We start from the raw sequence: 27689 nt of genomic DNA on the forward strand, positions 1-27689 counted from the left end.
AGCCCTGGAGGGCAGGGAACTTCAGCGACGGCGGCGTGTGCGAGAAGTGTCAGTGTCATGGTCACGCCGATTCCTGCGAATACGACGAGGAGGTAGCGGAGAAGAAGCTCTCTCTGAATATCAGGTGATGACTCGTCGTTTTGTGGGAGTTTCCCCTTATTATTGTTTATGCGCAAGCTGGCGTTATCAGCATGGGCTCTTGCTCACAGAGCAACCCGTAATTTTAACCTTAGTTTTCCAACCAACAATTTTACGCTTAGTTTTCCTTTTGTTTATGATTTAGGGGTATTCTAGTTTATAAGTTTTTCCAAGTTCCGTCAAATCATAGACATCTAAGTCATTATTTTTCAGTTGATCTTTGACACGTTTGGGATTTCCATTTTTCTGGAGAAGTAATAAAGTCTAGACCTAGAATTGGAAATTTCCCATTGTGTATGATATTCTAGAAATAAATTTTATTGCAGAGGCGAATACGAAGGTGGTGGCGTATGCCAAAACTGCCGCCACAACACTGACGGAGTAAACTGCGAAAAATGCAGGGAAGGCTTTTACAGGCCTCAGGTAAGTAATACATAATATATATATATATATATATATATATATATATATATATATATATATATATATATTATATATATATATATATATATATATATATATATATATATATATATATATATATATATATATATATATATATATATATATATGTGTGTGTGTGTGTGTGTGTATGTGTGTGTGTGTGGGTATGTAGATTTCATTTTAGTTAGACAGCTTTACATGAAAATTATATTAAATTTTTTTACTTACTAACTGCCGTATTTATCCGTTTATATTATTTTATTGCTTTCCCAGTTTATATGTATTGCAGGGTATTTCAGTAACACTTGCAAAATTTATTTTTTGCACAAAAATTGAATAATAAATCAGTGGTTATGGATTTAGGCAGGATATGATTACGGCGCAAGACATTTCTTTTAATCAGTGTGATTACTTCTGCTTGCTATATCTTTTTAAACTGACACTTTTGCAGCCATCGTACATGTCCTGTTATTCACAAAATTAGAGCTCACATCATATTCACAGAAAAGTTATTGTAACTGATCCTTGAAGGCTGTAAAAACAATAACTTTTTTATAGCTAAAAATTTGATTTTTTTTTTACCCTCTTATGGTTCCAGTAAAGGTGAAATATCTCCCTCTTTTTCTATCCCAGGGCATAGCTCGCACTGCCAGTCAACCATGCCTTCCCTGCCAGTGTTCAGGACCTGGTACTGGAGGACTTTGCGTCCCGGATGATTCTCAGTTCAACCTAGGAGTGTTTCCTGGAGCGTGTATCTGCAGGGAAGGCTTTGCTGTAAGTTCTCTCTCTCTCTCTCTCTCTCTCTCTCTCTCTCTCTCTCTCTCTCTCTCTCTCTCTCTCTCTCTCTCTCTCTCTCTCTCTCTCTCTCTCTCTCACTAGCTGAGGGATCCGTATTCTGTTCTCGTACCGGACAAGGGCGATCGATATGGGTACGTTCCCGAATACCCCTATGGTTGGCCTTAGTGAATCAAGTACCGAGCAGTTTGTCGATCGCCAAGGGTCGTAGATGGGTTGGAGAGAGATGTATTACTTTAAAATAGGATGGTTTCGATTGGGTAATCCTATTCCCATCAGGGTTAAACGCAATCCCTAAAGAAGTCTTTTTTGTAGGTCTTGGTTAAACCGTTCATGGGGTAGCCTACTAATGAAATTCTTTCTCCTTTACTGTGTTGTGATTTGGTTTTATTGTGTGGTCAGGCACTCATTTTATTTTAGTGACTTTTCCCGCAATAGCTTTTGACATATAAAGGATACCTTTAGGTCGGAGTAAACGGTAAGTACAAAAAAATGGCGGGTGTATAAATGTATAAGTTTACCATGAGAGTTAAAGCCCCATTTTCTTTAGATGCTTGTGGCGGAACCCATTTTCTATCAAGTTGATACGAAACTCTAATAAGTCATTATGTTTTCGAGTGTTTATGTTCATAGCACATTCTCTTAATTTAGTTTATTAGAGTTGCTCATGATATCAGGTAGCACAAGATGCGAGGTAAGAAACGTTCATTTTTGTTTGGTGCATGTTGTCCTTTGGCAAAGAATTGACAGGAATTTTCGTAGTTTGGTAGCCTATAGTTTAGTTTAAGCGTGAAAATGGCATTGGCTGAAGTAATTCCGATTTAGCGTGAGAGAAAGACAACAACGTCTTAGTTCTGTATCTTAAGTAAATGATGTTTACTGAAGATATAGGTTTACTAGGTGTATTTGATCATAATTTTCAAATCTGTGACGTTATTTCAGTATTTCTATATGCGGTTTTACCTAAACTAGTCTATGTTTATTGGCTCCTAAAGTCAGTGTTTCGTTTTGCAGTGAATATTTCCCTCGTTTTTATAAAATTCAATGTCTATAACATTTGATTTCAATGTGTTATAGTAACGATTATTATAGATGCCTAAAGACAAGCCCCAAAATAGGCCTGCAGCGGGTGATAGTTTAAATATGCGCTATGGTAGAATTTCATATGCCATTCTGCTTCGGCAAATTACTGAATCTCTGAAGTTTTATGGACCTTTTATATGTATCTTTACAACTTCCTGTTTACTTTTTATTAGTTTCTTTCAACCAACATAATCAAATATATATTGTAAAAAATAATTTGAGAGAATGCATATTAGTCTCTCTCTCTCTCTCTCTCTCTCTCTCTCTCTCTCTCTCTCTCTCTCTCTCTCTCTCTCTCTCTCTCTCTCTCTCTCTCTTCTTGCTTTAGTAGCACACCATGCAAATTTTAATATTCTCGAAATTTTTTACCTTTGAATGTTATTATGATAATAATACTTCATAACCTAGAGATTTTTACAAATTTCACGAGTTTATTTTTTAAAATAATTTAACAACAGTGTTTTAATCAATATTGCAGTGTTGTGAAATATAATAATGCGAATACTTCAGGCAAAATTAATATGATTTATCCTGGTGTCTAGCTCGTGTAGAAACCTATTTTATCATTGTGTTTCATATTTTTCATCTTGACAAATGTCACTCCAGGGCCCTCGATGTGACAAATGTGCTAAAGGATTCAGATCGTTCCCGCGCTGCGAGCCATGCCCTTGTCACAGAGCTGGTTCAGTCAATGACGAGTGTGAAGGAGACTGCGTGTGTAAGGTAAGGTTTCCCATTACTTTGGATAGTCTACTCACACATAACTATAGCAAACATTTCGTTTTTAACAGTGCTTATGTTATAGAAAGTATGTATTCTGCAAATACTGTTTAGTGATAAGATACATAATTTTGATCTTTCGTTGAATCAGGAAAATGTTGTTGGCAACCAGTGCGATACTTGCGCCCCAGGACATTTCCACTTGGATTTACGAAACCCCAAAGGTTGCACAAAATGCTTCTGTAATGGTGCTACAGGCTCTTGTGAAGCAGCCAAACTAGCTGTATACACTGTGAGTGCTTTTTGTTTTATTGTTTATTGTATTGTGTACTGTACGAGTATTAGTGTATTGTTAATTGTAAAAGGACCCACGAGCAAAGCAATGATACTCGTACACTTCTTTTACTAGATCGCTCTTTTTGAGATTTTACAGTGCTGGGTAGTAACTCTCTAATTTTAGCAAGATATTTAGGACTCTAGAACCATAGATCGCCTTCGTGTTAATTTTTCTTCAGGTATTTTACAAGAAGTATACCAATATGTGACCAGCGTATGGCAGCGAGAATTGTCATAAAGCGCTGTCGGTGATATGGTAAATGATTTCTTGTTGAAAATCTAGTCGTCTTCATATTATCCCTAGTGAGATTTTCGTTTGTATTTTCTTTGATAATCATTGTTTTCTGTATTTCCATGGTACTAGACACCATTTTCATTTGGCCGCTATATAGGGCTTAAATTTGATAAATAAACATCAATCAGATAAAAGGCCTTTACTATAAATCTTTCGAGCTGTCATTGCAATCAGTGAGTTTACCTTGGAATAATTTTTCCTACCTTTGATTCAGGTTAGGTTGGGAGGCTTAGACTTCTGATGGGATGTAGTTGGGAGTCTGTGCCAATGATTGTCAAAGAAACTGATTGAATCACTTTCATAACAGTATGAAGAATTAGTTTTATGTTTGCTTGTATTATATGTTACGTCAATAACTTTTATGAATGACTCAAATCTTCTTTGCCATATTGCGAAGCGGTTTTGTCAGACAAAGCAAATGATGAAAAGTAATTAGGAATCACCAAGAAAAATATGAAGAGTTTCTAAACCATTGCCCTATAGTAAAATTAAGCCGGCGATTATCAACCAAAAGTAAGTGAAAGTATGGTAAACTTAGAAAAATTACGAATTAGTTGGGGAAGATAATAATAGGACAGATGTTTCATTTGATTAAAAATAATGTAGATGTTTCATTTGATTAAAAAAATAAGATGCATTTAAACTGGTGTGGATCATATGCTTATAGAAGCAAGAATAAAGTAAATAAAGTGGGATCAGTTAGAAACAAGTAGACTCAGGCAAACAGCACGTGCCGAACGTCATATGTTAAATTTGGAATTTTGTCCAGATGGATATGAGGAGATGGGCAGAAATACGGCGAATCCTCAAACGGGGGAAAATGGATGAAATCTTTTCCCACTGTCACATCAAATAGAGAAATCAGACCAAAGGCAGTGTGATTGCAAAAAGAAATAGCCTTAAAGAGAAACGCCCATCTAAATAATGTCACTGGAAGCATGATAAATTTGTTTGCTCTCTAGACACACCCTTTCATTCTGAATGTCATAACTTTGATTCACCAATGTTTTTTTTAATATTATTTGAATTTACATAATCCTTGGTAAACTGGATATGTAGCCCAGTGATATTCTTAAAGGCATTCACCCTTCGCAGAAACATTAGGCAGCCTTGGAAAGTTAAAGCCTTTAAGTTATGCACAACTGTCATCTCAAAAATCAAAGCTGACAGATCCTAAAGATCTGTTGCATAATTCTTCAATACTCTCATAGTTTCTTGGTCATGAAACACTACTTATGTGATACCGTGCAGATAACATTGTTCATTATTTATGTAGGTGGTGGAACGCAGCGAGTGGCGTGTAACAGATTTGCTTGGAAGAAGGGTAGTTGCAGCATCACACGAAGGAACAGATGTTTCAATTGCACACGATGAAATGTCTGCCTTTTCGGCTTATTACTGGTTGGCACCAGACGGGTACTTAGGAAAAAGGTAAGTTACCATTCGAAATTCAGTAATGCTTATTTTGGAGTTAGCTTTTACAGACATGTCATTTCGCATCTTTTAAAGGTTTTACAGACTTATGCCATTTCACATCTTTTAAAGGTTTTACAGACTTATGTCATTTCGCATCTTTTAAAGGTTTTACAGACTTATGTCATGTCGCATGTTTTAAACGTCGACTTTTTAATCTCCCGAGATGAAACGCATTACATTAAGTGTGTTTGTTTTTATTTTTTTCACAGGATAACTTCCTATGGCCAGACTCTTACTGTGAAGGTGTCCTGGGTCAGGCTTCGAGGAGATACATCTGGTAGTCCAACCCGTTGTCCTGATGTTATAATAGAGGTATTTTTTAACATTCCTTTTTTTATTCCGAGCATTCGCATCATTCCGAGCATTCGCATTATTCCGAAAGATCGAAGTTCATAACTTGATTTCAGATTCAGGTATCAGTGAATGCAATTAAAGCTCGTTGACTTGTATCATTTGTATTACGATTATAAAATTTTTTCGATTCATATATATAATATATATATATATATATATATATATATATATATATATATATATATATATGTGTGTGTGTGTGTGTGTGTGTGTGTGTGTGTGTGTGTGTGTGTGTGTGTGTGTGTGTGTGTGTGTGTGTGTGTGCGTGTGAGTGTATCAGTTTTAAGCCATTTCTCCCTAATGGGGGCAGAGGGAGTTCTAGAAAAAAATACCGTAGCCACTTATATTTATAATGTTAATTTCAGAATTGTAAATGAACCCACTCTGAAGTTAAAAATTCCCATTAGCTGACATCTCATAAAAGTGCCGAACACTCTTATGTATACTGTGCCATTCACCCTATCATGCACGCAGTCTCACACTTCCTCACCAACACCTCTTTCACTCCATTTTACCATATGACCAAACCATAAAAAAAATAAAAAACAATAGAAAATAAATAAATAAAAAGAAAAAATAATAAATAAATAATAATATATTAAAATAAAAATATAAAATGACAAAAAAACTTTGAGCCTTCTTTTCATATACTTCAGTAATTTTGTACCTCCATGTTTCTCAAGCAGTCATTTCTTCTCTTGTTACACATTGCGCAAACAGTTTATTTCAGCACTTTCAGTCTCCTTTCATGTGCATTCAACTTCTACATTTCACTTCCATAACGGAGAATTAGCTCAACGGTCCTGTCATCCAGTCTACAAACAGTTCAGTTTTCTTCCTAACTGTTTGTTAAAACACAACATGGGCCAAGCTAAAATGTCTCATAACTGGGTCTAGCTATGAATTGTTTTCATGTATCAAGTCATTACATTAATCGTAATCCTCCCATGTGGTTTTCATCCATTTCTCAGAATTTCAGTAATTTTTATGCCTAGATTTGCAAGGACTTATATATAAATTATTCGAACGATTTAACTGTAATTAAGCAAATAATTTAAGGAGAATATTTTTTAATCGTGCATGAAAGGGCATTAAATATTCATGAATGTACAGGTCATTGTTGATTCAAACAAATAATTTCAAATATCTGCTGGGTCAGTTTATAATCACAACAACTTGCACTGTTTTTAAGATGAAAGGCAATATTTTTATGGTTTTTTATGTATATCTAATATTTTAACACCTAATGTTTTTATTAGATGATGTCAAAGCTGTGTATTATGACGTTTTATGGTAATGCAATTGACATCACCTCTGCTAATGATTAATTAGGAATATGCTTGGAGCAAGCATATTCCTATCACCTCTTCTGATCCAAACTTGTATGATTATAACTCTTAGATGGTAAGCATTACCTTTGACTAATCTGAGACTAAATACAAATAGAATTTCCTTTATCTTCTTATAGCTACGACACATTTACTAATTCGTATGAAAACCTAAAATATTTATTAGGTTAATCCACTTTTAATAACATTTGTAATTATATGTTTCCAGGGTGCAGGCTATCGTATAGCTTATGGTGACAATACTCACAGAGGAAGGAAGTCTGCACATTTGGAAATTCCATTTTATGAGCATGATTGGTTCCATTTTCCAAAGGTATGTATGTTTTACTTTTCATTTTCATGTTAATTTTTCTGTGAACTTGGTCTCTGGTCATCAACAAACATTTAGTTATTTTTCATTGCAGTAAATTTTATCAAGCCTTTATCACTTGTCATTTACCAAAATATGTGAAATGTTACTTCACTGCATGCTTTCATAATGAAACAAGTATACCTGTCTTAAAGTCAAATATGATTTACTAAAATATGCCTGCTTGATGATGCCAAAAAATGGGAACTGGTAAATTTTTTTAAAGCTATATTTACTCTAATTTCACATATTTCAACACACACCTTGAATTGAAAACAATAACTTTTTAGGCAAATGTTAATTAATTACTTTTGCTACTGGGAGCATATAATATTATCCTTACTAAAACGTACAACTTTAGATTATGCTTTCACTGAAGGAATGGAAACTTGTGAATTGAAAATACACTAATTACTTTATAACTTTTCCTTAGGGCATTTATTGAAGGAATCGGCTTTATTGATTTATTTTCAACGTAAATGGTTTACAACATAATTAAAAATGTTGGTGCCACTTATATCCATGGGAACTGCCATTGGATATTATGTATAAAAATGACACTCTGTGGGTGCATGGGGCTGTGGGTTAGCCACAGATCCTAAAAATCAATGCTCAGAAACTTGCAACAGAACTTATGGGTTTGCTTTGAATGGCGGCCGTTCAAAATGAGACCCTTAAACCATGCATAGTAGCTGAGGCATGTTACTTATGCCTTCTCTGTATGCCATTCGGACTGAAAGAGAAAGATGCTTGTGTTTCAAATGAGAAGCTGACCTGGTAATCCTAGACTTTTCTGGGTGCCACTTACCGGATTCTTCCAAGAGCTTTCCATAGTTCATTAATTCTTTTTAAAAACCGCACAGTGGCTGGGGGTCATTCATAAGTGACTTTGCCAAATCATGAATCCATATGTCTTTTTTTTTTTTACCCATAAAATTTAACTTCCTTCTAGGATTTAATAAAATTGCCATGCCATGCGAGAGAACATTTGTTAAGAGGCCTACCTTCAACAGAGCACCTATATGATTGACAGTGTTAGCCTCTTCCTCATACCAGCTGTCAACTAGCAGCAGGGCTCTCATTCAGCAGGAGAGTGTTATCAGAGACATTGTGCTTGATGCTGACATAAGCTAATCTTAGCAGTCTGCAGTGAATTATAGTCTTGTATGTATATGATCTTTAAGGAATAACTGAAGTACGGTAGTAATTCCTATTCTGCAGAACCTCTGGCCTTTTTCAAATAGTTAATTTGTAACTGACATACAGACTGACTGGGGAAAGCAATTGAAGTTTTGAACTATTTTGAATTGTCTCAAGTCTTATGTCTAAGTGAACTAGGCAACCATAGCCCCATTTCTTTTTTTAAAGTGGGCGTTGACTCTGTATAGAAAAATCCTGATGAGAACCCCTGTTTGAGGTCAATAAGAGCCATTATGAACCCTTCGTGGAATCCTCTCTGAAGGCCTGATTCATAAAATGATATTCTTAGTGTCCTTTAAACATCATCGTGAACCCAAGAAATATCCTAAAGAATGTTGAATTTGGTGGAATTATTTTCATACAATTCATAATCAGTTCCCATAATATAACAGCTTCTTTACTTTCAACCGCAAAGGATGCCTGTATTTGTGACACTGGCGAAAATACTTTGATTCAACATTTGTAGTCAGGATGTTATACACAGAACATCATCATATGGGATGTATCCTATTTTAATTTTGGAGATCTTTTCTTTTTTATCAAGAATACTTTTGGTTTTCTCTTTTTTCCAGCAACTTGCAATAGTTACCTTTAGGAAGAAAATACAATTATGACTTTTTTCATTCCTTTGTTAATTATACATTATCCAGTATTCACCATCCCATAAGTGTACTGTATATATCCTGTATTTATAGAAGGGAGAATAATTCACTTTAGAAATGAGGCTCTTTAGAAATTTTCGGAAATTTTCATACTTAACCAAGTAATTTAACTAAAACTCTCAAGTGTCCATTGCAATCCTTTTTTCATTATAGAGTTAATATAGATAGCAGTCCTTTTTTATTATGTAACATAAATACCCACACTCTGTTTTTGCTGTTTTGCAGGATTTAGCAGACATCACAGAATCAACAAAGACAAGACAGTATAAAGGAAAGGCAGTCACAAGGCAAGAAATGATGCAAATTCTCAGCTCTATGGAAACGTTAATGATAAGAGCCAGATATCATTCCGTCCAAATTGAAGGAGTGTAAGTACCTCGGTTGTACGGTATTTTCTGAGGGTAGGAATTATTTTTTTTTTTACTAATAAAATTGTAATATAAACAGCCCTATTTAAAATAGTTATTAGTTAAGAAATCTAGTTTTGGATAATTTTAATAGTAAATATAGGAATATAACACGTGAAATATTTGATGTCTTTTCTGTGTTCGCATTGAATTAAAGAATGTGGTGAAGGATTTCTTCTGTATCTGTACAAGAAATGTTATTTTTAATATACTATCTAACTTCAGCATTAGTAAAACATTTTGGTTCAATTTCGATGTCTGCATAAGCATGTTAGGTGTTTTTTGTAATTTTCATAAGACTATAGAAAAATATGCTCAGCATAGTATTTCATTACTTATAATAACTCCTTACTAGCATCTCTGAAATATGTTAGATTTTCGTAATTTTGATATCTTTTTTTTTTATTTAAGCCTTCATGATGTGGCTTTAGAGTATGGTGGCGAGGGTACAGCGACACTAGTCACAGGAGCAGTTGAAAGGTGTAATTGCCCGCCAGGTAAGCGAGAATGATTTCTGACCAATAGGCAGAGTATGCAGTTACTGTATTGATTTTTAGGAGAGGTATGCAGTTATTTTTTTATTTTTATAGTTTTTTTTTAGTAAACCTGAATAAGTAACCCTTGACAAAAACTTGTTGTAATATTGTTATCAAGAAGTTTATAGCATAAACATATTTTTAGAAGCTGTAATAATCCATTGTGTACGCGTAGGTTATACTGGTTTGTCTTGTGAGTTATGCGAACCTGGTTATCGACGAGTGAACAATACGATCTTTGAAGGAACCTGCGAACGATGTGACTGCAATGGTCACGCCGAATCATGTGATCCTATCACTGGGGCTTGTGGCGTAAGTTTTAATCTTCCAATTTCATTATGTTTTTTGTTATTTTAGCTCTTATTTTAGCTAATATTACGCTGTCGTGAGATACTGAATCTCATTTTTGCATCGAATTTTGACGCTGTTGTGAGATACAGAATCTCATTTTTGTATCATAATATGACGCTGCTGTGAAATACTAAATCTCATCTTTGCATCATAATCAGCTACCTCAAAATGTCAGATAATTATTCTCATATGAACAAACTTTAGATTAGTTTGTTACCCATTTGTGATTCTCTTGGGTATATTTCATTCTTATTGGAAACTGCATAAAAGCTACCGCTTCTTGAAAGACGTTCTCATTGATGCACAGTTGTGAATTTTACTAAAGGGAATGGTTTGTTTTTCCAGGAATGTCTACATAACACAGTTGGTGAAAACTGTGAGCGTTGTGCAACTGGATACTTTGGTAATCCTTCTCTTGGAACTCCTGATGCTTGTCAGTTATGTGAATGTCCTCTTCCTTTAGGGCAAAATTATTTTACGCCCAGATGTCTCCATGACTTGGATCTTGGAGGATACAAATGTCAGTGTCCTACGGGCTACAGTGGACCTAAATGTGAAAGGTAAGTTTTTAAGATGATTTGTGGGCCAAGCAACGGAACGTTAGACGTGACAGCAACAGTATGAAATGCATTAGAACACAACTTAAACAAGGCCACACGTAAAGGCACTTAAATGTTAAAAAAAGACTGGTATTTTTAAATCATATCCTTATACTGTATCCTTCAAAATTTAGAACACTAACTGAACCAGATTTTATGTTTAACATACTTTTGAGTAAAGTTCTTGCAACTGAGCTATGATAATGAAGTTAAAAAAAAAGTGGAGATGATGAAAGTTGATTAGTTCTTGTTTTAGGTTAAATTTGGCATATTTCTGAAACTTTTGGATAAATGTTAAAAAGAAGCTAATATTAGTTATCCCACAATTTTCCATAGTGGACACAGGATCCACATACCCTCTTTGTTGTCTAAACCAATTTGTATAGTTTCATTTCCTAATATAGGACTGTGATAGTTGTTAGAAGTTCACTTTTTATATTATATGTGGTAGAGTAAAATGCAGTGCATGAATCATTTTTTTCAGATGTGCTGATGGGTACTTTGGAAACCCCCTTGTTCCAGGCAACTATTGTCAACCTTGTGAGTGCAATGGCAATGTAGACTTCAGGGAGAGAGATGTGTGTGATCGATTAACTGGGCAATGCCTTAAGTGTATCGGTAATACAGCAGGATGGAATTGTGAAAAGTGTAAAGAAAATTATTACAGGCAGACACCAAGGTGAGATGATAAGTATTTTAGTTACATAATCATTTCTGTTATCATCTTAGTACAGTAGCAGTGTTTTAGTATTATGTTTGGGATTGAGATTTCGGAGAAAAGGCAGCATTCTTGTTAGGAGCAAACGTTTTCAAGAATACTGCAGTTTTGTTTAATTTCAGAAATTTGGACAGAAGATTTTATATGCCCATCCGAAGAGTCTGAAGACCTTGATTAGATTATGCATTCCAAGTATATATTGTATCTTGTACAACTCAGAAGTTTTGGCTAAGGTTAAATTATTAATGGAATATGACCTTTGAGTATGACCTCCACATAAATCTTGATATCATTCTACACATTGACATCATTTAGGTCGCATGCTAAATATTGAATGTATACGTTTGTAGTTCAGATGTTATGGCCGTGTTGAAATTCCTAGGTAACCTTGGCCAATACATGAGATCTTGATCTCCCTCTTCAAATGGGCCTCATTGCTGGAGTATGCATGACAGATATTTCATACAATTCAAAAGTTATAACCAGAGTTAAATTCCTGCTTGACCTTTGATCTGTGAAAGGCAGAAGTTACATTTCTACTTCCAAAATATAATCAACTCTTGCTAGCCATGAGGTCCACCCTTGGTAAAATGTTCGTTAAAATCCTCCTGTAAATTTATATATAATTCTTTTAACAAAGATAGATGGGCAGGTAGACACACAGAGAAACAGAAAAACAAATTGGACCCCAAATATGGCCTCATTGTTAAAATAAAACAATTCTTTTGGTAAGTGAGTGACATGAAGAATGACAAGAAGCTTGACTGTGTCAGTTTGTAGAAAAAGTGCAACAAGAGTTGGTGTAAAGATTCATAGCGCCAGCCAGCTCCTTGACAATTCTTTATGAAATAAAGCCATTTCAGGATGCTTATGGGTGCCAGCTTATAGGAAAGAGTGACCAGGATAAAATGGAAGTACCAGGAAATATGAGTTTCTTTGCAGTGAACATAACTTATGCTATAAGGGATCAGATAACGTCAAATAACCTCTGCCAGCTGCTTTCAAAAAGTGTATGTCCATTTGGTATTGAACACAACTTGTGAGGGAAGGGATGTTACCTAAGTTTTAACAACATGTTCTGATACTAACTGTGGTACAATTCAATCATAAAATCACCGACTGAGACTCCTGGACTGACAGGTCAAGACTGATTTATTCTGATGGTCTTATTCAATCTAGAAATGATTCTCATGAAATTATTTGTTTGGTTATAATTTTATTTCCCTGCATACACAGGTGACCTTAGTGAGAAGTTGTGTTCATAGCCCTTCAGACTTTTGTTTGAAATTTTCACCCTGCTAGTTTATTAGTACAATATACTGAAATTTATAGCTATATTTGAATGTTTGATATTTGTGAGCTAATTTATACTAGGTATTTTTCAATGCTTCTTGATGTCAGTGAAGTATAAAATTTTAAATCATAGTTCAAAAGATTCTAATTGCATAATGTATATTGTGGTTAAGAGGTGATGAGAAGAGGTTTGGAGGTACTGTTCATTGACCTCAAATTTAAGTTGACATAGCCTATAATCACCAAATATGAAACCTGGCATTTCATAATGTATGTATTTCCTTTTCTCAGAGGTCAGTGTTTCCAGTGTAAATGCCATCCAAGAGGGTCTCTTAGCGAACAGTGTGATCCAGAAAGTGGTCAGTGCCAGTGCAGAGAACTTTTCACTGGACGTCAGTGTGACAGGTGTATTGTAAGTATGAATCGTTTATACTAGACCCTTTGGATAACACTTGGAGTCAAAATAGGTCTTTGTGTCACTAGTTATAAATTTTATTCTTGTATTTGCCACATTGCTTTCCTATATCGTATGACTTGTCTTTAAGGGATAACACCTTAAAACATTTACAGTTTCCTAAAACTATTCTGTGAACCAATATTCTAAATAGTATATCAGTATGTACCAAAGGTAGAGTAAGAAAATCATACATCATATATACAGCCTTGAAGAGAGTGTGGTTTTACTTTTTGCTGAATAGAAGTTTAAGGTCCCCATTGAAACAACATGCCCACTTCACATGCTAAATCAGCTTATTCATATCACTGTGGAGGTGTTTTCCATAAGTGAGCCCATAAGATCATAAGCCATAAGACAAAGAGCTTTGTTGTATTTAGTATTTCCTGTTAAACAATACAAACATTTCCCTTCGGGATGCATGGACTGTCACCTGGAAATTTGCACCTTTCAGAGCACTAGACATGTATGGATAATTGGTATCCATCTTCCAATAGCCCTCTTGATAATCAAGAGCCAGTGGTAGAATCTAAGGGGTCTATTGAACCGCATCATTTTTCATCTCTGGCAATGAATTTACCTTATTTACCAAAGCCATACTTCTACTTGTGTAGAGTACCTAGAAATCTTTAATTTTAGGTTAAAGTCATCTGGCTTTCTTGTCTTAGACATTGGGCTCTGCCTCTTATGAAAAAAAAAGATGTGTGATATATAGTACTAATATATCAATTTTCTGGCGGCCATGCAACTTACTCAGTACCAAATGGTTTAAATGCAATCACAATATCAGCCCTTGAATATTGAACACATTTGTCTCTCCCATGATAGAAGAGGTGCAGCATACTGATACAGGAAATGGGCTTTGCTTTTATTAACCCTTTATGAAAATCTTTCAATGTCAGTGCTATGTTGTGAATCAGAAACAGAGTACTTCATGCCCTAGAAATATCCTTGCCTTTTAGATATACAAGACTTGAAACTGACAACAGCATTCAGTGTGTGGTCTTAAAACAGTGCCACCTTTTTCATTAGTTAACAACTAACTCAAACAGAGTCGGATATAATGAAGAGTAATTCTAATGAGGATTTGATCTGCTGTTGAACATCATCACTGCATCCATGATGTAGTTATGGATGCTTAGAGCTGACTATCTTGAGAGTATCTTGATCACATAGAAACTCTAAAGATAAAATGGCAGACCTCGATTTATGAAGCTGATACTATCAAGGAACAAAGGAAAGAATTATTTATCACTTATCTTGCAAGTATAGTAGTAGCATTTGTAAAACGCTGAGCTCTTCCCTTCTTAATGAATGAAATTGTTTACTTGCATATGACCCTTAGGCCCTCCTGTCTTATGCCTTGAGAAATTTGGGATTCTTGATAAGTTGTAGTCATCAGGCATTCTTGAGGTGTGTGCACCAATAATGCTTGACTTCAGAGCTTCTAGTGTGTCAATGGTCCTTGAAAGTCTCATAGGCATATTGAATTGCTGTCAGTGTACTTTCTTTTTGCACATTAAGATCATCTGATGGCTTACAAAAAGTTGCAGTTGTTAGTATTATTAGGTAATTTAATCAAACTACTGGGTCAAAATACCCAAATCATGGTGTTGCTCGAAAGGGTCTGTATTTATAGCTAAAATTTGGATAACTGTTATTCAATAAAGTGCACTTCTTTAAACCTTAAATAATTTGGTAAATCTAAAAATATCGTAGATGCTGACAAAATCTGGACTATGATTATGCTGTCTGATATATGATGAATTCTTATTGTAATCTGATGAAGGATTGCATCTGTTCCATCGCCCTTGGTCTGTTTTGTCTTGTGCTTTAGTCTTGCAATTAATCACAGTCTTCAGCAGTTTGAAATTGGGAAGCTTGATGCATACACATATCTGTCTACCATAGAAGTTTTCGTTTTTTACCCATAGTTCATCATAACTGTCTGGAGTTAGGAATTGTGAAACTTGACTGTCAGATGATGCATAGGATAGATCTGTCTATCCTCCGCGGACATTTTTTACTTATTTGCTTGAAATATTTCTCTGATTTCACCTCTCACCCAATTCATTTTGTTGTTAAAATGTGCTGAATTGGCATTCTTTAAAACTTCAGTAAATAATTTCATGGAAAAGAAAATTGACACCAATTGATATATGATTAAATTGATAGTATGAATGTTTTTCCAAGACAATCACATTCAGGAGTCTGGTGGTGTATTGTACACTTGGATCAGCTTGGGCCTTATCACTCGTTTCCTGAAGCTACTTTCTGATCATTGGTGCTCATGCGATTTCCTCTAAACCCAAAGGAAAGGAAAAATAGGAAATAACAGAATTTTGCCTATTTTCCAGTGAGACTGTTGAATAACCGCAGTCTGTCATGAGGGGTCAAATAACTAAAAGAATACTAATGGCATTTATCTAATATGCTTCATTCATTGTATCATTATTTAATGCTGCTTTAGGAAAGAAACAGTACCACTGAAATTCCTTCCTCAGCATCTGCCTTGGATCAGGACAGGAAAGACGTTGGTTATATGAGAGAGTATCCATGCTTATAAGATTACCAATGAATGGAGTGGGCATAGCACTGGTTATAAGTATGCATTTGCATTACCTGCAACTATACATAGATGGTAAACATAGCCACAACTCTACATGTATAATTTACATTATTTTTTTTAACATTTCTTTCTCATAGTAGAATAGTAACACTCATTAAAAGTGTTAGGGACATCATTTTTAATTTACTGATTTAATTTGTTCTTTATCCCCCCTTACTATCGGAGGTATGGCTCTCTCTGTCCTCTTCTGTGTTTCCAAAATATTATACTTGCTTCTGTTTAAGAGACGTCCTGCTTGACTTTAAGAGAAACTTGTTGTCATCATAGGTATTCAGTTAGGAACCAAATTTTGTGTACAATTATCTTCTCTCTATCAGAGATTGGCTTATGTCCTGTTGTCCATTTGTCTCCATCATGATAAGTTCAGGTAATATAGGCAGAACAGCAGACTCTCAATAATGAACACTTATTTTCTTTATTTTTGTTAAGATTATGGTATGCGAAACTATCATGGATTTAATTTTTTTCCATATATTTTCAGAGGGGTCATGGAGGTGTTGAACAAGGTTGCCCTAAGTGTCAGTGCAATCCACAAGGGTCAGCTAATCTAATTTGTGATCAGTTTACTGGACAGTGCCCGTGCAAGCCAGGTATGTATGGCAAATTACTCGAACAGTTTTTGATCCCTTTATCATCAGTGGTTATTTATTCCAAGGTAACAGTAAATTGTATTAGCTTCAATAAGGATATTTTAGAAGATTAATTGTAACTTATGTTAGCATACATAAGAATATTTTAGAATATTAATAGTAAATTATATTAGCTTAAATGAGGATATTTTAGAAGGTTAATTGTAAATTATATCAGCTTACTTAAGGCTATTTCAGCATAAACTCTCAAATGAAAAAACATGGATGAAAGACAGTAGTTTTATAATAAACCAAGATGGTACCTTGAGTTTGCCATGTATACAATGCCAATACAGATTGGCCTTCAGTGTACAAAGCAATCGTGCATTTTTGCTTTTCAGATCATTTGGAATTTTTTTCTTATACAATTTCTCTCTGTTTACATGCAGGCGTTACGGGTGAAAAATGTGACCGCTGCCTTCCTAACCATTATGGGAATTTAGTCACAGGCTGCTTTAGTGAGTGTTACCTTATATTTTTGTCATTTTTGGTGGAATGGATTGTATGCATGCTGTTACATCACTCAAGTTATTTTCGTTTTAATTTTCAGCATTATTGATAATGAATTGGGAATTTAAGGTTATGCTGTACATTCTCTAATTGGTTTTAGGCAACTTTGTGATAAGTTTTTTGTAGCAACTAGTTTGATATTAATTTTAGTCTTCTTTCCAATGAATTTGGACAAGTTATTGTATATATTCACCCATGTCTCTCTGTTCATTTGGGTTATTCTTCGCTTTGTCCGTGTTTGTCAGTCTGTCCATAAGATATCACCAGTTGATTGATTGCAATGAAATTTTGGGGAGGGGTTGTTTGCCAGCCAACAGAGTGTTGTTTAGATCTTGTAATGGATCTGGCAATGTATCCAAATCCACTATTTTTTTTTTTTTACATTAATGTCATTAGATGCTGCAATTTATCATTCGTTCACCATCTAGAAGAATCATTCCAGTCTTTGTTATGGCGTGGACCTGGGAACAGTACTGAAGTTTGAATGAATATAAACTAATCAAATAATTTGACTTAAGCAGAAATGGTGACCTTTTGAAGCACTTTTTTTTTTTTGTCTTAGTTTGCTGTAATAAATAGTCACAGAAATTAAGATTTTGTTGCTGTAGATAACTGCATTTGTATTCTGAAACAGATTTGCTATTCATGTTTTTCTTTGATGTTATTGCAAAAATAGAAGTCAAGTTAAAAGTAGGCTTCGAGAGAAAAATTAGGGGACATTTTGAATGATAAGTGTGTGGGGACATTTGGATGATAGAATTTTCTCACGCAGTTTATACATATATGGATTTGTGCTAAAAAAAGATGTAAGAGGATTAATAAAAGATTGAAAATACAAAGGAAAAGAGGGATGGTAGTGGAGAAAAGAGCGCAAGCAATTGAAAACGATATTACAGTATAAATTTACAGAGGCATTAAGTTTAATATAACTACAATATCAACAGGGATTAAGTCAACAGTTGTGGTTTTAGGTCTTTGGTTACTAATATGATTTCTGTGCAAGTTTCTTCCAATAACCACCCCCTCCCATTTTTTGTTTACCCGAATCCATATCCTCTGCTCTGACAAGGGAACTTTTTTTTTTAAAGATATCTGTGCTCTAAGTGGCGTTTCAACTACACTTTTCATACGTTGATAGTAGTAATGGTGTCAAGATAAATGTTAGCGACGTAACTCTTACTCCCGAAGTCTTTGGATGATATCTCTCATTTGAGATCAGCTGCCTCTCTCTTATTAGTAATAAAAGAATAGTAGTGACCCTCAGTGACTACTTGACTGTTTAATTCGTGTTAATTTGAATTGCAAAATAGTATGCTGTAATTATAAAAAAATTATTGTAATGACATGCTATGCTTTCTCTGTTTAAAAACCCCACATGTTAGGGAATTGTTCATCCATTAAGATTTATAAATCTTTTAAACTTTCATCATCCTTTAATTTTCAGTGGCATAAATAAAAACACTCTGAAATACATTCATATTTAAGAGGGTAAATTTGTTTCTCAAGCTAGAATATGTTTTACAGTTCGCCCAGACTCATCTTAAAAAAAAAAAAAAAAATATCGTTCCTTTTTGACCAATTAGATAGTGGCCCTCAGAACCTATAATAGATGGAAAGTCTAAAGACTTGGTTACTCCCAGGGTAAGTATCATCTAGGATATTATTATTTTTTTTTACTGCAAGCTAAGCTACGTTCCAGAGAAAAAGATTCAGTTAGGATTATCTCTAGTCGATTTGTAAACTTAAGAATAAGTCGTTGTGGTGTGTTCGTAAGCATATTTCTCAGTAATCTCTTGAAATCCATGATTTGTTAAAGTTTTGTTTAAAAAGCTCGATGGTTTTTCATGAAAAGAGACAAGTTTATGACTCATGCAGGAAAATTAAGTGATACTCTCGTTCTTTGCCGTCACTTTCAAATTAGATGCTAACTTTAATGATTGCCTAGGGTCTCTGTTTTACAGTATCTATATGAGTAATATACTTTATATATATATATATATATATATATATATATATATATATATATATATATATAATATATATACACATATGTACATGTGTGTACATACATACATACATATGTGTGTGTGTGTGTTTTCAAAGCTCAGACACCAATGCTGCAGTCTTACTTATTTGGAAAAGTAATAGAAAAGATATTAATTACCATTATACAAGTTAAGGAAATAATTTTTAAGAATACAGCGTGAGATTATTCGTTTCTTATTCTACTCTTACTCTGCATAATGTTTGGTCAGTGGTACTCATCAAAGCTCTTATAACTTGTGTCTGCTGCAACCTGGCATCACATCTCCATGCTTCACTCTGCTATCCAAATGTGCTCTTAAACCACACTTGTAAATCTTGAGTACACCACTAATTGCGTGATGCTATCATCTGGATATCAAAAACATTGTTTGGGGGGAAGGGTGCCCCCTCTGCCCAAGTATTGATCTAGGTACCCCATTTCCTTTCTTGCTCTCTCTCTCTCTCTCTCTCTCTCTCTCTCTCTCTCTCTCTCTCTCTCACACACACACACACACACACACACACACACACACACACACACACACACACACACACACACACACACACGCAGCCTCCCAATATTCCTTTGTTAACTGTAATAAATTGAACATTGAAAAAAAATATAAATGAAAAGTAAGTTATCCATCTAGAATAGACTGTTCATATTAATTTATTTCCTACATTTAATGAAAATGGAAAAACATTACCACTGCAGCCAGTGGCGACGAATACGGGACGGAAAGGAATTAAGTGCCCACACGTATTTCATCGAATTACCTCACTTTCATTTGTTAGCAGATTCCTTTCATCCTGTCAGTGTCGAGTTCTCAGACTAGCTAAGTCGTACTAATGGCTTTCAGGGGCGCCAGTGGAACGGTTGTTATCAGTAGTTGCATGAGGCGAGGTGATAATGGAAAGCATGGAATGCAGACAGATGATATCTCGATGCTATCTGCTCCACAAAACACACAGACACACACACACACACACACACATACACCTACCGTCGTAACGATGGGTTGCCATTTTCCTTGGACACTTGTGCCTGGATCTCGGATTTTAAATGGTGTGGTGAATCGGTAGTTTGCGTGATAGATTTCTGTCAAAAATGATGACTCTCTCATCATAAGTGCTCAGATCGAGCCGCCAGATTCACTACTGAACTGTGTTGTCCGTTTTGTTTGAGCTGCAATATCGACAGTTGAAAAATTAACAAACAAAAATACAAGTAAGGGTCAGTGTGTACACGTTTCAGGAAACCTACACACTGCCTCGAGTTATTACTGGCCTGTTTTAGCTTTGGACTCCACTGCATGCTTCTTTGTGCAATATCCAGGACGCTTTGATATTTCATGGCCGTTACTACCCTTCGAAATGGTGTCTTCACATGATTGCTTTGCTTTGCACACTCGCTAGCACTCTTATATTCATGCGTGTAATAAAAACTTTCGTATGATGCTTAATCTCTGTGTCAGTCAAGAGAAAAATGTCACAATGTTGTTTTAAGACTGCACATGAGACTCATTAAAAGGTTATTTACTAATCAGGGCTATTTAGTGAGAATCTATTTCTTTAATCTCAGGTTCTGGCTGGTGTGCGACCCTGTAGTAGCCATCCAACTTGCTTGTTAATATTATCCATATGTGGTCGTTCTTCAGCGACGTCTCCTTCGTGCTCCGAAACGAACCATTTTGGCAAATCAGGTTCCAAATCTCGAACCTTTTTGCAATAAGGTAGCGCTCGCGTCTGCGACGCTGCTTCGTTGTCTGGTTGGTGGCACGGGGGGAGGGGTGGGGAGAGATCGTCCAGGGTCTGTCTGTGTAGGTTTTGTGTCCTGTCTCCTCTCCCCACCCCCACCCCACCACCATCCCTACCCTTCCCCGCCCTTCCAACCTCTGGAAGTCGTACACCTGCTTCAGTCCTTTGCTCTTTCGTCCTTATCGTTCTGTCCTATCCGCCGCACCTCCTCCAGACCATTTCGTAGTTGCTGTTTAGCTGAGTGACTGACAGGCAAAAGTACATAAAAGATGATTATCTTAGTGGAAGAGAGAGAGAATTGTAGAGAGAGCTAGGCTGTTAAAGCCAGCGGCTTCTAGATTTGCTACCCATAAAGCAAATCTGCAAAAGACAAGTCACAAGTAACTTCGTATTTCAGGGGCAGAGATGTTTTGGTTAAAAAAAAAATGTCTGGGAAGCCAGCTTTAAAATCTGACATCCATAGTTGGGTTCACTTAATTTATTTTCATATAACGTTTAACGTGTTCATCGTAGAGTTTATTTTGTGTTGTTTCTGGATGATTAGCCATTGGCCCCAGTTCAGCGCTTAATAGCATGTTGTGAACGTTGCAGTCTCGGCAAATCTGTTGTGGTTAATAGTAGGAATTACGCTCCTTTGGTAGAGGTTCGAGATTGCGATCGACCACAACAAAAAATTCTGTTATCGATCTTGAAGTCGAATCATGATTATCTCAAGTGTACGCCAAAGGAGGTAAAGTGCACTTTGGCACGCATGTGCATGTGTGTGTGTGTGTGTGTGTGTGTGTGTGTGTACCAGTATGCTTTGCACTCTTCGACAAGTTAACCTACGAGGCGATTCTATTCAAGTACAGTATCTTCCAGTTTTGCCCCCTATGTAAATCGATGACAGCAATCAGTAGGATTAATTAGTATGAAGAAATGAGAAAAGCTAAAAAATTTACTAATACGTATTCCAGTATCTGAGATAATGTTCTTCCTCTTTTCATAAGACTGAGTTAAACCAAAGATTTACTGAATATCTTTCGAATAGACTAAAAAATACTCTTTGGAATATTACCACTATTACTACTACTACTATACAAATACACACACACGTTATATATATAATGTATATATGTGTATATACATACACACAATTACTAAGACTGATACTAATAATAAAAAATAATGAAATCGTCTGTAATCAGAGGACAGTTTCTGGCGAGCTAACATCCAGTTAAAAAGAACAAAGATATAAAAAGATCCGTTGTTCACTGTTGTTCGATGTACAATACCATCGATTTTTTTTTACTTAAGGAAATTAATTATCAACATATCGATAAGTTTTTTGGCAGATAAAATCTCAGCATAAGAATCTCAGTAGCACCGAAATCCAAAGCACTTCTGTTTTTTTCTTTCACTCACACACACACACACACACACACACACACACACACACACACACACACACACACACACACACACACACACACACAAGTGCCCGAAATATATGGTTGCAACGTTTAAATAGTGTTTTATGGGCCTTTTTTTATATTCATATTACACTGTGGTATTACAGGAAAAGACATTCATATATATATAGAAGTTTGTGAAGTTTGTCAATCGTCTTTCCGTCTGGCTGTGTCTGCATGCATAGAAATAATTTAAAGATTTTTTACCTCTTTGCGAGAATCACACTGTCAACTTATGCACGGTGCATCCCCAAGATATTGAAGATTTGCTTTCGTTCAGATGGAGAATGGTAACTAACAAATAGTGCGAGTAGTTTGGGGACATCTCAAAATCTCCTTCAGAGCTACAGAGTAAGGAAGGTGGCTTCAGGGAGGGGTTGTGTAGGTGTTGTGTCCTTCCTCTCCCCCCTCCCCCCAACCCTGTCCCCTCCATTGCAACCTCTGAAAGTCATCTTTATGTAACGTAGATTCGAGTTTATTCAAAACATGGTTCCCTGGACCTAGATAGTGCCACAGTAGGGGTCCAGAGTTTTACAGAGGAATATGTAGGCAACACCTTCAGAGGGTGAGCAAGCACAGTGCTCCTCGGGTACTTTACGTATGATTGGTAGACCTTGAGATATATATATATATATATATATATATATATATATATATATATATATATTAGCATTATTTTGAATAGATATATATATATATATATATATATATATATATATATATATATATATATATATATATATATATATATATAATATAATGACAGACTGCCCGGTTTCAGCATTATTCTCAGTGTCTTGGAAGTAAAGCTGAAACCAGTCAGGCCCTACACCCAGTCTCATTCTTTTACTGTATTGATGCGTGATAAACGAATCACGTGTTTTATATATATATATTATATATATATATATATATATATATATATATATATGTATATATATATATATATATATATATATATATATATATATATATATATAGTATATATATTTATGTATATATAGTGTGTGTGTGTGTATTATGTAATGTTAGTTTTTATTTTTATAGCGTTTTTGAACGCAATTTTGTTCCATTGGCGAATCACTCGCATACTAGCGTCATCCTTAAGCCCCACAGGATTCCACGAATACAAAAAACAAACACAGCAAATAGGCTTGTTGATTGTGAACAAGACGCTCTTTCATTTAATGTATTTGCTATTGAATTTGACTCCACTTCTCACTTATCGACATGCTTAGAAGTTTGGGTAACTGTTTGAGTCTTAGATTTCTTTACAAGTTTCCATTATTTGTTACGAATGGGGATTTTTCTGTAACATTTTATACATCCTGAAATATTGTAAGGCCTTCTCAAGGGTATCATTATTTTGAAAATAGTACTTCGCATTCAAACGTAGGAGAATCTACAATAATCTTATCGGATCTTTGTAACTGTTCTCTCCGTTCAAGGAAATCTCATTTGATAGACATTTTACTTTTAAACATCCGCTAGAATGTCTTCCTAACATTTCATTATTCAACTGTGAACAGTAACCAGATTGGAAAAAGAATTTAATATATTATTAAGTTCGCGCAGGGTATCTTGAATGGTCTAGGGTACATGTACCGTCTCTTAATTTTTTTTTTTATTTCAACATTATTTTTTTTTTTTTGTATCAACAGTAGTAAATAAGTAGAGACAATAAACAGTGACGTTCTCATTCGTCATGAAAAGTGTGCTAATTGTCCGAATTGTAACTGAACGGGAAGCTCTAGATTCTAATCCCGGCCGAGGCAGAACGATTTGGGCTGTGTCCGGCAAAACCTATGGTGCCTTTACTGACCTTAGCAGTGACTAAACACTTGATAGTCATTCGACCATGGTTGGTCGATACCAGGGTAGAGAAGTGTCTGGGGTAGCAGCATAGCAGCTTCATCCCAAACGATTTGCCCTAAAACCTAAAGGTTAACTCCCCTGGCATCACACCCTCTAATGGGAGACGTTTGTATATTATATATCTGTATCTATATATACATGTATATAGATATATAATATATATGTATATGTATATATATATATAATGTATGTATGTATGTATGTATGTGTGCGTAATTGTAATAACCACAGTGCCCTTTTAACTTCTCGAATTCTTCACACTTTTTGAATTTAAAGGCTTGTAGTGACAAGCGTATCCAAAAGTGCAAAAAATTCGAGCAGTGTTTATAAAGAGGAGATTGTGTTTATTACGATCACATACGTATCTGGTAAAATATATTACGAGTAGGTTATATATATATATATATATATATATATATATATATATATATATATATATATATATATATATATATATATATATATATATATATATATTATATATATATATATATATATATATATCTGTGTGCATGTACTGTGTTTGCTTAAACTGAAATGTATTTCACCAATTTCCAGTGACCCTCATAACTTATTCCTGTCAGGAACAGGTAACAGAACCGAGCCTTGTGAAGTTATTCGGATCTAAAACTCGAACCGTATGTCTATGAAATAGAGCCATAAATCTATAACTGAGCCGACATAACCTGACGTAAACGGCTGCCTACATAAGGTGCCTATGAGCGCCGGAAACCACTTTTTGTCTCGTTTCATTTGAATGTTAAGTAGGGATATATCTTTCAGAACTGACACGGATGACAGAAGTTGGATGTTAATGATTTTCAAAACACGTAAAGAAGTCTTAGTGAGATACTAATAGGGTTAATTGAGATTGAGAGGGAAGTTCTTTTTTTTGGTAGTAATTTTTGGCTGGTGATTAGCCATATATGCCCATGTTACAGTAGATGTTCTATGGAGGCGATTCGCTTGTCCTGGAAAATGAATCAAAAGATGTTGATTGGGTTATTCTCTCATACATTATTGCCTCATCTACTATCTTTGGTCTTATTATTGTCATTATTATACCTTCGTATTTTTGGAATTAAGATTATAAATTTATGTCATGTTCCGTACTGGTACCTGTTCCCATATATTGAAAGAAGTGAGTGGTGATCTCTTTTATGGTTTAGATAAGATACGATCAATTTTAACACAAAATTGCATTATAGGGATGCATGTAACTGAACACACACACACACACACACACATATATATATATATATATATATATATATATATATATATATATATATATATGTGTGTGTGTGTGTGTGTGTGTGTGTGTGTGTATTGTTGGATGTCTTTTAACTGTAATCTAATCGTTGAAAAGGTCCATAAAAACACTACTGACACGACAAAACCTTCTTCTAGGCCAGTTATTATAAATTCATGGATGACAGTAACGGATAATCAAAACTACAATGTACTGTATATAATTATGATGCACGCCAAAATAAGCACACCTCTCTGTAACACTTGTTTGAGTATATGGTACCACAAGACAAAAATAAAGCAATAAGTATAATTCAAACTTATGTTGTCTGTTCATATATCTTAAAGAGGACTGGTACACATTATAAATTGATAATATTTATGCTGGAGTGAAAAACATCCGTCTTCAGAAAAGAGGGTGGATATGCCACTTTAAAACTTAATTTTCTAAGGACAGCCAACCTAGTTAGTTTCCTGTAAGAGAAAACTATTGAGATGGCTATTTGTGTGTCCGTCCGCACTTTTTCTGTCCATCCCCAGGTCTTAAAAACTACCGAGTCTAGAGGGCTGCAAATTGGTATGTTGACCATCCACCCTCCAATCATCAAACATATCAAATTCCAGCCCTCTAGCCTCAGTAGTTTTTATTTTAGTTAAGGTTAGAGTTATCCATGATCGTGCGTCTGGCACCGCTATAGGTGCCAGCAACACAGGCCGTGGCTGAAAGTTTCATGGGCCACGGCTGAAAGCTTCATGAGCCGTGGCTAAGAGTTTCTTAAAGTATTATACGCTGTACAGAAAACTCGATTGCGCCGAAGAAACTTCGGCGCATATTTTACTTGTTTTTTAAGTACAGTTAGCGTTTGTTTTGTTGTTCTTTAGATGAGAAATACTACACTTCTTAAAATCGTCAAATTGTACGTAATTCTTTTGAAATGAATGAAACCGGTTCATTCACTCCTAACCTAATGTTCATATCCTTACCAAAACTTTTTATTTGTAGAGCTTTAATTACGTATAGTACTTTCTTGCATATTAGAGTATACCAACTTTTCAGCACCTGTCTAATTAGTAGAATGATTCTTTTCTGTAACATGGAAAACAGTTTCGTTGTCATCTTGTGTATACCATATACATTTTGATACTGTTAACTAAAGTAGTGAATAGCAAAAAAAAAAATAAATAAAAAAGAGAAGACAGTAGGGAAATAAGTTATCAGATTATCAGATTAACTAGACCGGGCCTGACAAGTTGGTATATTCTGCAATTTTAGAACGCGATATGAGTTATATTTCATATAAGAAAGATTTGGAAAAATTAGTATCAGCCATGGAGCTATAAAAATGATTAATTCTTATCAGAGGAACTTTATAAATTGTTCAGATTTTATGGAGTATAGCGTGTCATGGTCCAAATGACAGCAAAGCGATATGCCTGTCAATTTTCCATTATGAGATAACCCAGCCTCCAGGTTGGCTATCATTTGAGAAGCGAGATTTTAATGTTGCTCACCAAACCCCTGTCCGGAGAGGGATTACCCCATCCCCCCTTTCTGGTGTTAACATTTTTACTAATTTATTGGTTTCTTAGGACCGCATTGAAAGTAATGCTGTGTACCATTTTTATGAAAGATGTGTAAATAATTTAGACGAAACCGGGTAGGACCATGCCTCATGTTTTAATTCTTTCGTGTGGTACTTTTCACACACACACACACACACACACACACACACACACACACACACACACACACACACACACACATATATATATATATATATATATATATATATATATATATATATATATATATATATATATATATATATGCAAGTTTAAAAGCTTGTATAACATTAATCAAACTTAGCTTTTCATTTCCTGACCTTCGACGTAACTGGTTTCCGACACTTGAAAAGTTTTAAATGTGAAGTTTATCTCCTGTTGTTGTCCATTGTTCCTTTGGACGATGGACTCTTGTCTCTCTGTCAGCCTTTTCACTGTG

General features: G+C 35.1%; 1 protein-coding gene across 2 annotated transcripts in view; it reads left to right on the top strand.

Moving 5' to 3' along the window:
• The window catches only part of wb (wing blister), a 423965-nt gene that overhangs the window by 201492 nt on the left and 194784 nt on the right, over positions 1–27689 (top strand). For both annotated transcript variants that reach the window (XM_067121957.1, XM_067121958.1), the window contains exons 7-22: positions 1–124; positions 465–561; positions 1216–1356; positions 3067–3183; positions 3332–3472; positions 5088–5242; positions 5497–5599; positions 7199–7303; positions 9427–9569; positions 10020–10105; positions 10320–10456; positions 10841–11055; positions 11579–11773; positions 13397–13517; positions 16670–16778; positions 17207–17275. The exon at positions 1–124 is cut by the window's left edge and continues 73 nt beyond it. In XM_067121957.1, the coding sequence (XP_066978058.1) occupies positions 1–124; positions 465–561; positions 1216–1356; positions 3067–3183; positions 3332–3472; positions 5088–5242; positions 5497–5599; positions 7199–7303; positions 9427–9569; positions 10020–10105; positions 10320–10456; positions 10841–11055; positions 11579–11773; positions 13397–13517; positions 16670–16778; positions 17207–17275 (2058 nt within the window). The remainder of the gene's footprint in view (positions 125–464; positions 562–1215; positions 1357–3066; positions 3184–3331; positions 3473–5087; positions 5243–5496; positions 5600–7198; positions 7304–9426; positions 9570–10019; positions 10106–10319; positions 10457–10840; positions 11056–11578; positions 11774–13396; positions 13518–16669; positions 16779–17206; positions 17276–27689) is intronic.

This window comes from Macrobrachium rosenbergii, chromosome 20 (assembly GCF_040412425.1).
Source record: "Macrobrachium rosenbergii isolate ZJJX-2024 chromosome 20, ASM4041242v1, whole genome shotgun sequence".
Classification (NCBI taxonomy): Eukaryota; Metazoa; Arthropoda; class Malacostraca; order Decapoda; family Palaemonidae; genus Macrobrachium; species Macrobrachium rosenbergii.